Source organism: Mustelus asterias, unplaced genomic scaffold, assembly GCF_964213995.1.
Source record: "Mustelus asterias unplaced genomic scaffold, sMusAst1.hap1.1 HAP1_SCAFFOLD_2911, whole genome shotgun sequence".
Taxonomy (NCBI): domain Eukaryota; kingdom Metazoa; phylum Chordata; class Chondrichthyes; order Carcharhiniformes; family Triakidae; genus Mustelus; species Mustelus asterias.
The window spans coordinates 1-17472 of NW_027592856.1; the positions used below are offsets into that span (position 1 = coordinate 1).

The window sequence follows — 17472 nt, forward strand, 5'->3', positions numbered from 1 at the left end:
GGTTGTTGAAGATGGGAAATAACCTATTTTATGGTTACTATGTTGGCCAATGTTCAGATTTATGGGATCGTAGAATCCCTACAGTGCAGAAGGAGGCCATTTGGCCCCAAAAGAGAAAACGCTGGAAAACCTCAGCAGGTCTGGAAGCATCTGTAAGGAGAGAAAAGAGCTGATGTTTCGAGTCCAGACGACACTTTGTCAAAGCTCATTTGGTCCATTGAGTCTGCACTGACTCTCTCCGACAGAGTATCTTCCCCAGACCCTCTCCCCCACCTGTAACCCCACACATGGTCAATCCATCTAATCTACACATCTTGAGACACTAAGGGGCAATTTACTATGGCCAATCCACCTAAACTGCACATCTTTGGACACTGAGGGTCAATTTAGCTTGGCCAATTCACCTAACCTGGGTTCGATGCCCGTCTTGGGTCACTGTCTGTGTGGAGTTTGCACATTCTCCTCGTGTCTGCGTGGGTTTCCTCCGGCTGCTCCGATTTCCTCCCACAGTCCAAACATGTGCGGGTTAGGTTGATTGACCATACTAAAATTGCCCCTTAGTGTCCTGAGATGTGTAGGATAGAGGGATTAGCGGGTAAAATATGTAGGGATATGGAGGTAGGGTGAGATTGTGGTTGGTGCAGACTCGATGGGCCGAATGGCCTCTTTCTGCACTGTAGGCTTTCTATGATTCTAACCCACACATCTTTGGACTGTGGGAGGGAACCGGAGCACCCGGAGGAAACCCATGCAGACACGGGGGGGAGGAATGTGCAAACTCCACACAGACAGTCACCCGAGACCGGAATAGCTCCCGGGTCCCTGGAGCTGTGAGGCAACAGTGCTGACCACTGTGCCACCCCCACTGTGCCACCATGCCATCCTAGTGTTACAGTCATAGCTAGGGTGTAGAGAAAGATCAGCTTAGTGTGAGGTAAGTCCATTCAAAAGTCTGACGGCAGCAGGGAAGAAGCTGTTCTTGAGTCGGTCGGTACGTGACCTCAGACTTTTGTATCTTTTTCCCGACGGAAGAAGGTGGAAGAGAGAATGTCCGGGGTGCGTGGGGTCCTTAATTATGCTGGCTGCTTTGCCGAGGCAGCGGGAAGTGTAGACAGGTGAAGAAATGTGAAGTTGAGGATGGGCATTAGATGCCGGCCTGGCCAGGCGATGCCCACACCCCATGAACGAATAAAATAATGATCTCATTGCCGTTTGAGACAGGCGACTGAATTTGCAGATGCAACAAGGTGGGTAAAATGATCCATTGGGTGTGAGGGTGTTGTTCGATGTGGGATTGAGCCACTGAGGTGAGAATGTTCTTCATTCAGTGGACGTGAGCCTTGGTGACACCGGATCCTGGTGGAGACCGTTTACACGGGGTGAATTTAACATCTGTTTTATTTTATTGAACAGGGTCGTCCTGGAGTGAACGGAATCAGGGGGTTGTCAGGGGAACCAGGAATCAAGGTTGGTGTTTTGCCCAGAGAGTGCCGCAGCTTACCGTCGAGCAAGGCTCAATCGGTCCCGTTTACATCCTGTTAGACTGTTGGAGGAAGAGCAGGGGAGTTCTGCCCAGTGCTCCGGACGGTATTTTATCTCTCAACCAACAATGCAAAAGCTGATGATCTGGCCTTTATCGGTTTGCCTTTTGTGGCAGCTTGCTGTGCACAAATTGTCCGCCCGCATTTCCTGCATCCCAGCAGCATCGCAGCTTCCCAAACTCCTTAATTCAACGTAAAGCACTGCGGAATGTGTGGGTGTTAGGAAAGAGTTCACATGAAGGGGAGCCTTCCCTTCGTGTTGGGTTCTCATGAAGAGACCTCCACAAGAAAGTGCTAAGCAGCCTCCCCCTTGTGTCAGATGCTGGAGGCTTGTCCTGCCGTTTCCAGCATCTCTCCTCTTCGTAGTTCAGATTTCCAGCGTTCTCCATCAAATCTTATCTGTGTGTGTGTATGAAGGTATTTATGTGTGCGGGTACGTAGGTCCACATCTGTGTGTGTGTACGTGTGTGTGTGTGTGTACGTGTGTGTGTGTGTGTACGTGTGTGTGTGTGTGTACGTGTGTGTGTACGTGTGTGTGTGTGTGTACGTGTGTGTGTGTGTGTACGTGTGTGTGTGTACGTGTGTGTGTGTGTGTACGTGTGTGTGTGTGTGTACGTGTGTGTGTGTGTGTACGTGTGTGTGTGTGTGTACGTGTGTGTGTGTGTGTGTACGTGTGTGTGTGTACGTGTGTGTGTGTGTGTACGTGTGTGTGTGTGTACGTGTGTGTGTGTGTGTACGTGTGCGCGTGTGTGTACGTATGTGCGTGTGTGGGTACGTGTGCGCGTGTGTGTACGTATGTGCATGTGTGGGTACGTGTGCATGTCTGTGTACTTGTGTGTGCACATGTGTATGTGTGTGCCTGTGCACTGTGTGTGGGGGATGGGGGGTGGGGGGAGGGGAGGGGTGCCAAAATTGCTGGGGTAAATGTCCGATCGTCACTCTGTATAAACCCACAAGGGCAAGTCGGGAGAGATTTCTTCAACCAGGGAGGGGTGAGAATGTGGGACTCGCTCCCACGGGAACTGGCTGTGACGTGGGTGCGGCTAAGGGGGGAAAGCTGGATAAACACGTGAGGGAGGGAGAGGGGGGGGGGGGTGGGGGAAGGGATAGAAGGTCACGGTGGCGGAATGGCGGAGGAGGCTAGCTGGGGGCATTAGCACCAGCCTGGACCAGTCGGGCCAAATGGTCTGATTGTAGTTCGTGGGCACGGTTTTCAATCCGTGAATGCAGATGCTGGAAATTTCATATTCTGGCCCCGAGGATGATAGGTGAGGGGGAGAGGGGAGTGGGGGAGGGAGGGGCAGAAGAGGGGAGAGTGGAAAGGGAGGACGGGAGAAGGCGGGGGGGGGGCTGCAAGCAGAATATTCTAAAGGCTGTGCAATTATATTCTCCAATAAAAGCTCTGAATGACTGGAGTTATCCCTCGAAACTCAATGTTAAACCATGATTGATCTGTATCTCGCTCCCGTTGAAAGTCCTTATTCCCTTTTGCAGCACATTAGAATATTAAAAACCCAATTAAACGGTGTTGATTTAACAAAATGACACCAGAGTGTGGTTCACAGGGAAAAATGTTCCTTTGCGGTTACAGTTACTCAGCAAGCGCCATGTTCTGGCAATGTTCTGTCTGCCTCGCCTCCGGCTGGAGGTGTGTGTGTGCGTCGAGCACAGAGGGAGGCCATTCGATCCATCTCGCATTGTCTGGCTCTCCCGGGAAGAGCTGGCGCCGGGCCAAGAAGGGGTGGGAGGTTTTCGCACGGAGAGTGGCTTGTTCCTCTGCTGCGCGTTGTACCGAGACGTGAATGCGTCTCACCGGGCTTTTAACGGTACGGGCTAACCACTGCTGTTGTTTTCCTCGCCACAGGGAAACCGAGGCTTCGATGGTTTACCTGGGTTGCCGGGAAATAAAGGCGACAGGGTAAGAAAACCGTGGTGTTTGACTCGCGGTTGTAGTTTGGGGAAATATGCCCGGTTCTGCTGAGTGCCATCCTGTCACTTGTTATAATCCAGGTCAGAAACTCCAAGGTATTTTATGAAATCTGTCTGGCTCATAAATTTTGCACTTGGCTCGGGTGAGCACGAGATGTTTCACTCCAGGGTATGATTCAAATGACCCACTAGGGAGCTTTTACCAAGCAAAAAGTTTATTTAAGAATATAGTTAACACGTATAGTAAGAAAATCAGCAATAGCTTTTACCAATTACAAACAAGAAGAAAAAAACAACCATGATATTGTATAAACCTTAACTCAATGCGGCACGGTGGCACAGCGGTTAGCACTGCTGCCTCACAGCGCCAGGGACCCGGGTTCGATTCCGGCCTCAGATGCCTGTCTGTGTGGAGTTTGCACATCCTCCCCGTGTCTGCGTGGGTTTCCTTTGGGTCTTCCGGTTTCCTCCCACAGTCCAAAGACGTTCGGGTTAGGTGGATTGGCTGTGCTAAATTGTTCATTAGTGTCAGGGGGATTAGCAAGGTCAATATTATGGGGTTACAGGGATAAGGCCTGGATGGGATCATTGTAGGTGCAGGCTTGATGGGCCAAATGGCCTCCTTCTGCATTGTAGGGATTCTCTGATTCTATGATTTAGTTTCCTCAGAGCTTGATCAACCAGAGAAATATGGCACCCTAGTTATTGTGTCTCTTCACTGGATTAGGCCTCATGTGTTAGTCTTGGCCGGTGCTCCATTGTCTAAATAGTAAAGTCACCACAGTCCCAGATGCGCCATAAGCTGCTCTCCCCTTTGAGGGGGAAAGCCGACTGGCGGTGATTTAACCTGAGGGTCACCACACCTCAGGCGAGGGGCAAAGTTGAGAAAGCGGGATCTTCATGAATAACTTCAGCCGGTACGGGAATTGAACCTATGCTGTTGGCATCGCTCTGCACCACTAACCAGCCATCCAGCCAAGTGAGCTTACCCTCCCCTGAAAAAGCAGTCCCTTCGCACAGGCTGGTAATCGAAGATGCACCCTCCCGTTTGGCAGGCGAGAATTCTACCACTGAACCACCAATGCATACAACCATTGTCTAACAGGGTTTGGACTGTGGCATCAGGTGTCTGAAAGGCGTGTCTCCCCCACTCTGCCCCCTTGTTGCTAATTCCCAATCGAGAGCACTCGATATAAATTCTAAGTGCTGAAGTAGGGGGAAAATGGGAGAAAATCACACCCATTTATTTGGACGAGCTTCCAGACACCATTGTACGGCACTTGGGGAGAGTGGAGGGGAGGAGAAAAATGATCCCAAGTGTGATTCCCACCAGCAGGGCAAGTGAGCAGAGCCTATTCACGCCAGAAAGCCGGCTGCTGAGTTGTAGGGGGCGCCATTACGCGGGAGCCCCAATCTCCCAGTGCACTGTTGTATCTTTTGTCAGACCCCCACACCCCCCCACCTCCCCTAACTGGACATCGCAACCTCTCACCCTCTGATGGCACCCACCCTGGACATGCCCCTCCCCCTGATCACGTCCCCGGAACGCGAGGCTGGTTTCACCGGCAGAGCTGGGCCGGTAACATCACGAGGCGAGAAACTGGGCATGAGCCCCATTTTTCGCCTCTTGCCCAATCTTACCGGCTCACCACGCCAATCGACCGGCGTAATGAGACGGTAAGATTGCCCCCAAATATCTTTTTTTTCTTTCCGTTGGTGAGCGTGGAAGAGAGTAGAATTCACAGAGCTATGGAACATTGTCCTCAGCAGCTGTGATTACAGTTGTCAGAGCTTCAGCTCGAATTGGATGTGATAAATTATTGACCAAACCTGTTCAGCTCCAATTGTTTTCCCACCTCCAGCTTTTATCTGTAATTTGATTCCTTTACATTCTTTCCCCGAGGCATGGTTAAACATTGCTTTTCCACGGTGGTGGTTCCTCATCCATCTTGTGGAGGGAGCGAGTTACCAGACACACGTTAATGGCGTGAGAGGGAGGTTCTCCCCACGCCCTCTTTGTGGTTCGCGCCGGGGTACGGCCGCAAAGGCTCGGGGAGGAGGTAGACAGGGGAATGTCCGTGGCGTGCGCCGGACAGGGATTTCAGCCAAAGTAGCGGCGGAAAGTGCCGGAAATGCTCGGCAGATCAGGCAGCATCTGTGGAGGGAGAGGCAGATTCAATCATAGAATCCCTACGGTGCAGAAGAGGCCATTCAGCCCATCGAGTCTGCACCTACTCTCTGACAGAGCATCATACCCAGGCCCTCTTCCCTGCTCTACATGGCCAGCCCGCCCAATCTATACATCTTTGGACACTAAGGGGTAATTTAGCATGGCCAATCCACCTAACCTGCACATCTTTGGACACTAAGGGGTAATTTAGCATGGCCAATCCACCTAACCTGCACATCTTTGGACACTAAGGGGCAATTTAGCATGGCCAATCCACCTAACCTGCACATCTTTGGACACTAAGGGGCAATTTAGCATGGCCAATCCATCTAACTTACACATCTTTGGACACTAAGGGGCAATTTAGCATGGCCAATCCATCTAACTTACACATCTTTGGATACTAAGGGGCAATTTAGCACGGCCAATCCACCTAACCTACACATCTTTGGACTGTGGGAAGAAACCGGAGCACCCAGAGGAAACCTATGCAGACACGGGGGAGAACGTGCAAACTCCGCACAGACAGTGACCCAAGTTGGGAATCAATCCCGGGTCCCTGGTGCTGTGAGGCAGTTGTGCTAACCACTGTGTGGCGGGGGAGTTTTGCCAGAACCTTGGAGATGGGGGTGGGGTGAGTAAATTTGGAACCTCACATTAGGCTTTTACTCCCTCCCTTTCCCCTCCAGGACACTCTCTCTCTCTCTGTCTCTCTCCCCGCCCGCTCCCTGCATGTGGCTATCTTGTCTCATTACATCTTACTGCTGTTTCGGGGCAACATTTAAATGTGCAGTTTTCACCTCTGCCCTGTTGGTCATGTATTCATGTGCCGATCCGTAAGTAAGTAAGCACAGCCTAGACTGGCAACGAACAATGTGTCTGGCTGGTTTCTCTCCGTTTCACCCCCCACAACCCCCCGCACTGGTGGCTTTTCCTTTGTGATCGCTTGAGGTGGTTCATTGGTCAGTTTAAGTTCCATCTTCCATCAGCCCCTTGGCAATATTTATTCCCAGTGCCGCACAGTGCCCGCGCTGCATCGGCACCTTGGAAACTCCGGGGAGGCTGCCTCACGGCAGGAGGTCGGGGTAGCTCGTGACAGGTCGAAGCTCCCTGACACCCACCCCCCCTCCCCCCAACCCCATAACTCTAACCCCCTGCTGCAGAGGCAAACCATTGTGTTGTGATTGTGGGGTCTGTCTCTAAGACAAAGCTGTAGAAGAGGGCTACCTGGCTTGAGGGACCAATGGGAACGGTGAGTGAGTGATCACCCCAGAGGGTGGAGGCCCTCTCTCGGACAGAATACCTCTGGAAGCCATGTAGTAGGCAGGTAAGGACTGGAATAGCCAGGCAGGCAGCTCCAGGGCCTAGGGCTGCAAATCTCTGCACATAATTTCTCCCTGTCAACAAATTCCTTTTTGTTCATGATTAAACCTGAAGTCCCCTTGACAGTGTCTGGAGCGTACGAGGAGCTCTTGGAGACTGATGTTCCTGAGGGTGTTGGAATCCCAGCCGCCTCGACTGACTCCATTTTCTTTTTAATTCGTTCGTGGGACATGGGCGTCGCTGGCTGGGCCAGCATTTATTGCCCATCCCTAGTTGCCCGAGGGCAGTTGAGAGTCAACCACATTGCTGTGACTCTGCTGTCACATGTAGGCCAGACCGGGTAAGGACGGCAGATTTCCTCCTCTAAAGGGACATTAGTGAACCAGATGGGTTTTTCCGACAATGGTTTCATGGCCACCATTCATAGAATCATAGAATCCCGACAGCGCAGAAGGAGGCCTTTTGACAATGGTTTCACAGCCATCAATGGGTTCTTAATTCCAGATTTTTGTTTAACCCCTTCCTCTCCTGCTGCAGTCCCCCAGCCACAACATCACTGCTGATCCCTGTTGCGATGGGGGGTGTTTAATCGGCCTCCCGCCTCCTCAGGCCCAGACACTGTCCCTAATCGCGAGGCGATTTGAGATGGTGTCAGAATGCATGTGGGACACTTGAGAGTTGGACCTCCTCATTAAGATAGACTTGAAACATGCCGAATAGTGTTTGTGTTTCCAAGTTACATTGTGTTTTCTTTTCCAGGGTAACTACGGTCCCAAGGGACCACATGGCCCTGCCGGAGAGAATGGTATCAGGGTAAGTGTGGCATTAAAACGCAATCCCTCTCGCGTTCTGTCAAGGCATGATCCACTCGAATGGCTGAACAGCCCCAAGGGGCTGAACATCCTGTAAATGTTTATAATTTTATTTAATACTTTAACATGTCGCCTATCTCGGTGACGTGGGATCTCTTCACCAGATTCAGATTATCATGCTGAAGCGATTGGTGTCTTCCTGGGGCGGAATCTTCCCGTCCTGGATGTCACGGGAATTGTAGTGGGCGGGACACAGACCGTGCAAAGGTCCAACGACCTTGGGTGGGATTTTCCATACTTGGGGGCGAGGGGTGGCTCGAAAATCCCACCCCCTGGTCTCTGATGGAGTCATCCCTCCCTGGGCCCCTTTGACAGGAAGGCTGAAATTCTCCGACCTCGCCCGCGGTTGGGATTCTCCGGTCCCGCTGCAGTGGACGGAGATTTGGCTGAGCGCCAAGTTCTCCATGCTCGTGGGTGGTGGGGCGCGTGCGAGCGGAGAATTCTGGCTGAAGAGAGTCCAGTTAACTGAGTAAGGACGCACCCTGTTCCTGGGTTCAGAGTCGCTCTGTTGGAAATGATTCTCAAACGGTCAATTCCTGTTTGGAACGTAGAACAGAAACCGGGCCGCAAAATTGGCAGCCGGATGTTTACCGTGAGTGTATGATCTGGAATATTACTGATTCCTTCTCCCTTTCTCTCTCTCTCTCTCTCTCTCTGCAGGGAGGTGGCGGAGCGGTAGGACCCCGAGGGTTGCCCGGTGAACCTGTGAGTAAAGATCTTTGTGATTGGTTGGCCAATTGTATTTGCTGAGAACCAGATGTGAATTCCGTGTCTGTCTTTCTTTCTTTCCTAGGGTTCGCGTGGGTTGCCCGGCCCAAGAGGACAGGTTGGTCCGCCTGGACAGCAGGTAGGTGCATTGGCTCCATAGATCATTTCTTACTTGTCCCAGACCAATTGGTGCTGGCAAGCATTCTCAAATACTCCTCAGGAATCAAGAGTGACCTGTGTGTAGCAAACCTTGCTTCGACTTCATGCAGTCCCGTGGATGAGCGAGAGTCCCTGTGGTTTCCCCACAGGTTCCTTGATCTCAGCCTCAAGAAAAAGTCTCACAACACCAGGTTAAAGTCCCAACAGGGTTTATTTGGAATCACAAGCTTTCGGAGCGCTTCATCGGGCGAGTGAAGGAGCAGCGCTCCGAAAGTTCATGATTCCAAATAAACGTGTTGGATTTTAACCTGGCATTGTGAGACTTCTTCTTGAGGCTGAGATCAAGGAACCTGTGGGGAAACCATAGGGACTCTCGCTCATCCACAGGACAGCATGAAGTCAAAGTTCTTACAGTGCTCACCCCAGTCCATTGCTGGCATCTCCACATCATGTCACCATCAAGAGACAGCAATGTCAATGGAAGGCATGCCCCCCACACTCTCCATTCCCACACCACTAAAGCTGTCATCCTAGCTCTGGTCACCTGTTCTGGCAGACTCATGGGCTGGTGGACAGCAAACGAGAGAGTCAGGCAAGTATATGATGGAACTTGCCACTGAAAAGAGAATGTATATGAGATTGTAGAAAATATGACCTAGTAGAAGGCTATTGCAATAGCCTCTGTGCAGTTCTGGTCACAGCATTACAGGAAGGATGTCACTGCTCTGGAGAGAGGGCGGAGGAGGTTCACCAAAATGTTGCCAGGGCTGGAAAGGTGTAGCGATGAGGAGAGATTGGATAGGTTGGGGCTATTTTCCTTGGAATAAAGAAGGCTGAGGGATGAGTTGGCAGAGGTGTACAAAATGATGAGGAGAAGAGATAGAATGGACAGGACAACATTGATTTCCTTGGTGGAGAATTCTAGAACCAGGAACATAAGAACATAAGAAATAGGAGCAGGAGTAGGCCATCTAGCCCCTCGAGCCTGCCCCGCCATTCAATAAGATCATGGCTGATCTGAAGTGGATCAGTTCCACTTACCCGCCTGATCCCTATAACCCCTAATTCCCTTACCGATCAGGAATCCATCTGGCATTGGAAAAGTGAATCGTGAGTGGAAAAGTGGAATCGTGTGGAGGACGGAGAAGATCTGCAGAGAGATTTGGACAGGCTGAGTGAGTGGGCGAGGATATGGCAAATGGAGTATAACGTTGATAAATGCGAGGTTATACACTTTGGAGGAAATAATAACAAATGGGATTACTATCTCAATGGAAACAAATTAAAACATGCTACCGTGCAAAGGGACCTGGGGGTCCTTGTGCATGAGACGCAAAAGCCCAGTCTGCAGGTACAACAGGTGATCAAGAAGGCAAATGGGATGTTGGCCTATATTGCGAGGGGGATAGAATATAAAAGCAGGGATGTCTTGATGCACCTGTACAGGGCATTGGTGAGGCCGCAGCTGGAATACTGTGTGCAGTATTGGTCCCCTTATATGAGGAAGGATATATTGGCATTGGAGGGAGTGCAGAGAAGGTTCACCAGGTTGATACCGGAGATGAGGGGTTTGGATTATGAGGAGAGGCTGAGGAGATTGGGTTTGTACTCGTTGGAGTTTAGAAGGATGAGGGGGGATCTTATGGAGACTTATAAGATAATGCGGGGGCTGGATAGGGTGGAGGCGGAGAGATTCTTTCCACTTAGTAAGGAAGTTAAAACTAGAGGACACAGCCTCAAAATAAAGGGGGGTCGGTTTAAGACAGAGTTGAGGAGGAACTTCTTCTCCCAGAGGGTGGTGAATCTCTGGAATTCTCTGCCCACTGAGGTGGTGGAGGCTACCTCGCTGAATATGTTTAAAGCGCGGATGGATGGATTCCTGAGCGGTAAGGGAATTAAGGGTTATGGGGATCAGGCGGGTAAGTGGTACTGATCCACTTCAGATCAGCCATGATCTTATTGAATGGCGGGGCAGGCTCGAGGGGCTAGATGGCCTACTCCTGCTCCTATTTCTTATGTTCTTATGTTCTTATCCGTGATTTAAACATATTCAACGAGGTAGCCTCCACCACTTCAGTGGGCAGAGAATTCCAGAGATTCACCACCCTCTGAGAGAAGAAATTCCTCCTCAATTCTGTCCTAAACTGAGCCCCCTTTATTTTGAGGCTGTGCCCTCTAGTTCTAGTTTCCTTTCTAAGTGGAAAGAATCTCTCCATCTCTACCCTATCCAGCCCCTTCATTATCTTATAGGTCTCTATAAGATCCCCCTTCAGCCTTCTAAATTCCAACGAATACAAACCCAATCTGCTCAGTCTCTCCTCATAGTCAACACCCCTCATCTCTGGTATCAACCTGGTGAACCTTCTCTGCACTCCCTCCAAGGCCAATATATCCTTCCGCAAATAAGGGGACCAATACTGCACACAGTATTCCAGCTGCGGCCTCACCAATGCCCTGTACAGATGCAGCAAGACATCTCTGCATTTATATTCTATCCCCCTTGCGATATAGGCCAACATCCCATTTGCCTTCTTGATCACCTGTTGCACCTGCAGACTGGGTTTTTGCGTCTCATGCACAAGGACCCCCAGGTCCCTCTGCACAGCAGCATGTTGTAATTTCTTTCCATTTAGATAATAATCCAATTTGCTATTATTTCTTCCAAAGTGAAGAATTCAAGATTCAAGATAAGTAGCAGTTGGTGTAGAAGGGGACAATGAGGAAGAACCTTTTTACGCAGAGGGTGGAATTCGCTGCCCGAGTTGGGGGTGGAGGCAGAGACCCTAAACTCTTTTAAAAAGCACCTGGATCTGCACCTTAAGCCCTGTAAGCAACAGGGCTATGAGCCGGGTACAGGAAGGTGGGATTAGAAAGGGCAACTGGGTGTCCTCTGGTTGGAATGGGCAAGATGGGCCGAATGGCCTCCTCATGTGCTGCAACTTTTCCATGGTTCTCTGGTTCAATTCATAGGAATTTTTGGCATCATTTTGCCTTCAAATGCACTCAGTAATGATCAGTGGTTACTTCTCATTAGATGTTCTAACGCGTTTGGAATGTGTTTTTCATGCCATCAACAGCTTTTACCATCTTTGACATCAGGTGTGATGTAATGCCAGATGTGGAATGGTTGGCTTCAGTATCTGCCTCCCTTCCCTCGCCCCCTCAGCGTTTCCTGGTGGTAGTCTTATCCCCGACTGATCTCCACCCAGTTGTCCTCTCTCTCCCCACCTGCAGAAAGACTCCTTGCTCTGCTTCCCCCACCCACTCTCGGCATACATCACCACCTCCCGCCCACCACCCCCCCCCCCCCCCCCCCCCGCCCACCCCCGAATTCCTCTAGGAAGTTCCCACGTTGGTTCCCGGCAGTTGTCCAGAAGTGCACTAGGCTGGGAACCATCTAACAGAAGCCATTTAATCGCTAACTTTAAATGGCTCTGCCAGTTTTACCCTGATAGTTACTCTGAAAGAGTTAGAAAGAAACCATTCTCTTTTAACTCCAGAGTAACTATGTTAGCGCTGCTGCCTCGCAGCTCCAGGGACCCGGGTTCGATTCCAAACTTGGGTCACTGTCTGTGCGGAGTTTGCACGTTCTCCCCCGTGTCTGCGTGGGTTTCCTCCCACAGTCCGAAAGACGTGCGGGTTAGGGTGCATTGGCCGTGCTAAATTCTCCCTCAGTGTACCCGAACAGGCGACGAGGGGATTTTCTCAGTAACTTCATTGCAGTGTTAATGTAAGCCTACTTGTGACACTAATGAATAAACTTTAAAATGTACAACCAGACCCAGCATCACATGGGACACCCCATACACAAGAGTTCCATTTCCATTCATGGGGACTTAATTTGATTTATTATTGTCACATATATTGGTATACAGCGAAAAGTGTTGTTTAGAGTCATAGAGGTTTACAGCATGGAAACAGGCCCTTCGGCCCAACTTGTCCATGCCGCCCTTTTTGTTTCTTGTACGCTATGCAGACAAAGCATACCGTTCATAGAGAAGGAAAGGAGAGGGTGCAGAATGTAGTGTTACAGTCATAGCTAGGGTGTAGAGAAAGATCAGCTCAATGCAAGGTAGGTCCATTCAGAAGTTTGACCGAACAGGGAAGGAGCTGTTCTTGAGTCGGTTGGTACGTGACCTCAGACTCTTGTATCTTTTTCCCGAAGGAAGAAGGTGGAAGAGAGAATGTCTGGGGTGCGTGGGGTCCTTAATTATGCTGGCTGCTTTGCCGAGGCAGCGGGAAGTGTAGACAGAGCCAATGGATGGGAGGCTGGTTTGTGTATATGAGTGGCAGCAAAGACTTATGCTTTTTCAGGCCCCCCTTGTTTCTCTCACCTTTCATTTGCACTCCCTGGCATTGAGCATTTAGCAACAACCTCTCCTTACTTACTCGACGCAGACTCTGCTGTCAAACCTCTGGTCAGCTTTCTCTGCTCCCGAGAGAAGCCAGCTCTGGAAATTGAGAAAGTACTTGGGCGGCACGGTGGCACAGTGGTTAGCACTGCTGCCTCACAGCGCCAGGGACCCGGGTTCGATTCCAGTCACGGGTCACTGTCTGTGCGGAGTCTGCACATTCTCCACGTGTCTGCGTGGGTTTCCTCCAGGTGCTCCGGTTTCCTCCCACACTCCAAAGACGTGCGGGTTAGGTGCATTGGCCACGCTAAATTGCCCCTCGGTGTCCCAGGATATATAGGTTAGAGGGATTAGCGGGGTAAGTAATTGGGGTTACGGGGATAGGGCCTGTTGTCGGTGCAGACTCGATGGGCTGAATAGCCTCCTCCTGCACTGCAGGGATGCTACGATTCTTCTATGATTCTACAAAGGGTAGTAATATCCACCTTGCTCCAGCTTACACACACCGATGTTTCATCGCTTCCCCCTCGGGAGGGAACTCCCCACTCCCTCCACTCCCCTCCCTCCCCCTCCCCGATCTCTCAGACACTGAAAGCAGAGTCAAGAAGCGCTTGGGGCAAAGTTCCAGTTCTCAGGGTCTGACCAAAGGATTAGCTGATCTGGTGGTGTTGAATGTGTGAGCCTGTGCAATCCTGTTGGACAGGAGGCCTCGCTCTCACAGAGTAAGTTCAAGCGTAAATTCCAACCAGTTCTGGAGCCAATATTGCAGCCATGTCTCTTTCTCTCTCTCTCTTGCTCTCACACTCACACATACACACACTCTGGTAACAGTCCGTGCCCCTCATAGGAAATCCATTCACTTGGCCAGCACATTGGATTAAGCGCGGGGGGCTTGAAGCGAAGCCAAGCTTTCTCCTTCACTCTGCAGCTGCAGAATGGTCTCAGGGGTTCAGCTCCAACGATGATTCATCCCTATTAATATATCCAGTGCTTTCCGGAGACGTGTGCCAATCCAGAGAATCCCAATCGGGTTCCTTTCCCATCCCCCTGTTTTGCGGAATTGATTCCTGAGACCATAAGACATAGGAGCAGAATTAGGCCACTCGGCCCATCGAGTCTGCTCCGCCATTCAATCATGGCTGATATTTTTCTCATCCCCATTCTCCTGCCTTTTCCCCATAACCCCTGACCCCCTCATTAATCAAGAACCTATCTATCTCTGTCTTAAAGACACCCTAGGCTGCACAGCCTTCTGCGCCAAAGAGTTCCACAGATTCACCACTCGCTGGCTGAAGAAATTCCTCCTCATCTCTGTTTTAAAGGATTGTCCCTTTAGCCTGAGGTTGTGCCCTCTGGTTCTAGTTTTTCCTACTAGTGGAAACATCCTCTCCACGTCCACTCTATCCTTTGTGTTCACCTACTGCCTCCCCCCATAAAATCCCTACAGTGCAGAATGAGGCCATCAACTCTGCACCAACTCTTACCCAGGCTTAACCCGTAATCCCAGGTATTTACTCCATCAATCCCCTAACCTACATCATGTTGGATACTAAGGGGCAATTTCACCATGGCCAATCCACCCAACCTACACAACTTTAAGTTTACTTATTGTGGACACTGCAATGAACTGGACGAGCCATATAAATACTGCGGCGAGTAACTCACTTCCTGACTCCCCAAAGCCTGTCCACCATCCACAAGGCACAAGTCAGGAGTGTGGTGGGATACTCCCCACTTGCCTGGATGGGTGCGGCTCCAACAACACTCAAGAAGGTCAATCTATGGGGAAAGGTTTCCAACCTCATTAAATGGATTCAAAAACAAAGCAGCCTGTTTGATTGGCTCCCCAATATCTGCTCCTTCCATCTTCGACACACAGTGTGTACCGTCTACAAGATGGCACTGCAGCAACTCACCAAGGCTCCTTCAGCACTTTCCAAACCCACGACCTCTGCCAACTAAAAGGGCAGCGGGCAGATGGAAGCACCGTCATTGGCAAGTTCCACCCCCCCCACCCCCCCATCCCAAGTCACTCACCATTCTGACTTGGACCTTCATTCCCATTCCTTCGCTCTCGGTGGGTCAAAATCCTGGAACTTCCTCAGCACTGTGGGTGTGCCTACATCTCATGGGACAGCCGCGGGTTCAAGAAGGCGGCTCACCCCCCCCACCCCAACTTCTCAAGGGTCAATTAGGGATGGGCAACCAATGCTGGGCCTAGCCAGCCATGCCCACACTCCATTAAAGAATAAAAATCGAGCTCCCCTGACTTGCGGCGGTCGGCAAACATTCCCATTCCTAAAATCAGCCGTCCATAGAAGCCGTGCCAGAGCTGATAGTCCAGCAATAAATTCTGGGCCTCGGAGACGCAAATCCACTTGACCTTGTCAAACATTTAGTCATGCTGCTACTTGAACTCTCAACCCATCAGTCATAGCTGGATTCCGACTCCCGCTCCCAAGTTTGTGTTGATAAATTGCCCAGTGCCCTTGGGTTGTGCTGGGGACTGCTAGCATCTATCTACAGTAGCTATGGAATAAGCTGTATTGATTACGGCAGGGTTTGGTGGTAGTTTCTTTTTTTTTTAGTTTATTTATTAGTGTCACAAGTAGGCTTACATTGACACTGCAATGAAGTTACTGTGAAAATCCCCATGGTCGCCACACTCCGGCGCCTGTTCGGGTGCACTGAGGGAGAATTTAGCACAGCCAATGCACCCTAACCAGCACGTCTTTCGGACTGTGGGGAGGAAACCGGAGACACCCGGAGGAAACCCACGCAGACACGGGGGAGAACGTGCAGACTCCGCACAGACAGTGACCGGGAATCAAACCCGGGTCTCTGCCGCTGTGAGGCAGCAGTGCTAACCCACTGTGCCGCTGTGTCGGTTAACTTGACAATCACAGTCCTTAACCCCTTCTCCTTAACCGAGGAAGGAGACTGAAGCTGAAACTTTATCTTCCAGCTAATTAATGAACCAGTTTGTAAGCCATGCTGGCAAAAAAAAGAGCTTCACTCAGCAATCCTATCTGTATTAAAGAGTGGAATTGTCATGTTCCCTTCCCAGGCCAAAAAACAAACCCCTTGAAATCTGTGCCACTTTGAGTGTTACAAACGGGATAATTGGGTAATGTTATATCCTTGGGACTGGGGAGGTGGGGAAGTCCTTCTGCAATTAAATTGGGATCATGAACATGACATAACATGAGTCAGAGCGGTTGAAAGCTTGACGCTCTGAGCTTGGATTGTGTTTACATCTCAAGTTAACTGCACCAAATGAAGAAATGTGAGTAATTGTTGACTCTTGCGCACAAGTCAAGGCTAGCGGCAGTTCAGTCGGCAGAGTTTATCCTTGATGACTAAACATCCATCACACCCTTGATGGCCTGCAAGGTTTCCTGCAGCCCCCTTTGGCTGAGAGAGCAAGTCAACCGTGTAGACCTCTGTGTCAACATGTAATAAAACTAAACCCAACTGGCTCTTCAGAATAAATCCCTTGCGTACCCTCAATCTCCTCAACACATCTGCCAGGTGTCCCGCACATATTTTCAGCGAATGACGTGCGGTAAGCCAGCCTCCTGCCAGAGTTAACCCTTGCTTTGCAAAATCTGTTTTGACAATCGCATGTTGGAGGGATGCTTTGCAGCGATGTGGACTGGGAATCTGACCCTCCAAGTGTCCTACCCTCATCCTGCTTGTTTCTGATGGTGGGCTGGGTGAACACAAAATGATGTTAGGCTTTGCTAAATTCTCCCTCAGTGTTACCCGAACAGGCGCCGGAGTGTGGCGACTAGGGGATTTTCACAGTAACTTCATTGCAGTGTTAATGTAAGCCTATCTGTGACACTAATGAATAAACTTAAAAACCACCTTTGCTGGGAAAAGCCTTGTGTTCTTTATTTTGTTATCAATAAAAGATAAGCTGCGTTGATCGGATTAAGTGAATCGGGTCAAGTGAAGCACCTCCGAGTGCTCCGGTTTCCTTCCACAGTCCAAAGATGTGCGGGTTAGGTGGATTGGCCATATTGTCAGGGGGACTAGCCGGGAAAAATGCATGGAGTTATGAGTATAGGGCTTAGGTGGGATTGTAGTCGGTGCAGACTCGATGGGCCGAATAGCCTCCTTCTGCGCTATAGAATTCTATGATTCTATGGATCACGATTGTAGCTTAGTGTGCGGGGAAATGAGACAGTCATAGAATCCCGACAGTGCAGAAGGAGGCTATGCGGTCCATCGAGTCTGCACCAACAACAATCCCACCCAGGCCCTATCCCCGTAACCCCATGCATTTACCCTAGCTCGCCCCCCTGACACTCAGGGGCAATTTAGCATGGCCAATCCACCTAAGCCTCACATACTTGGACTGTAGGAGGAAACCGGAGCACCCGGAGGAAACCCACGCAGACACGGGGAGAATG

At 50.4% G+C, this 17472-nt stretch overlaps 1 protein-coding gene across 1 annotated transcript in view; it reads left to right on the forward strand.

Moving 5' to 3' along the window:
• Window positions 1–1413: 1413 nt before the first annotated feature.
• The window catches only part of LOC144490133 (uncharacterized), a gene marked incomplete at both ends in the record, with an annotated part of 41981 nt that continues 25922 nt past the window's right edge, over window positions 1414–17472 (forward strand). The window contains 5 exons of the mRNA XM_078207940.1: window positions 1414–1467; window positions 3406–3459; window positions 7723–7776; window positions 8496–8540; window positions 8629–8682. Coding sequence (XP_078064066.1) covers window positions 1414–1467; window positions 3406–3459; window positions 7723–7776; window positions 8496–8540; window positions 8629–8682 — 261 coding nt within the window. The remainder of the gene's footprint in view (window positions 1468–3405; window positions 3460–7722; window positions 7777–8495; window positions 8541–8628; window positions 8683–17472) is intronic.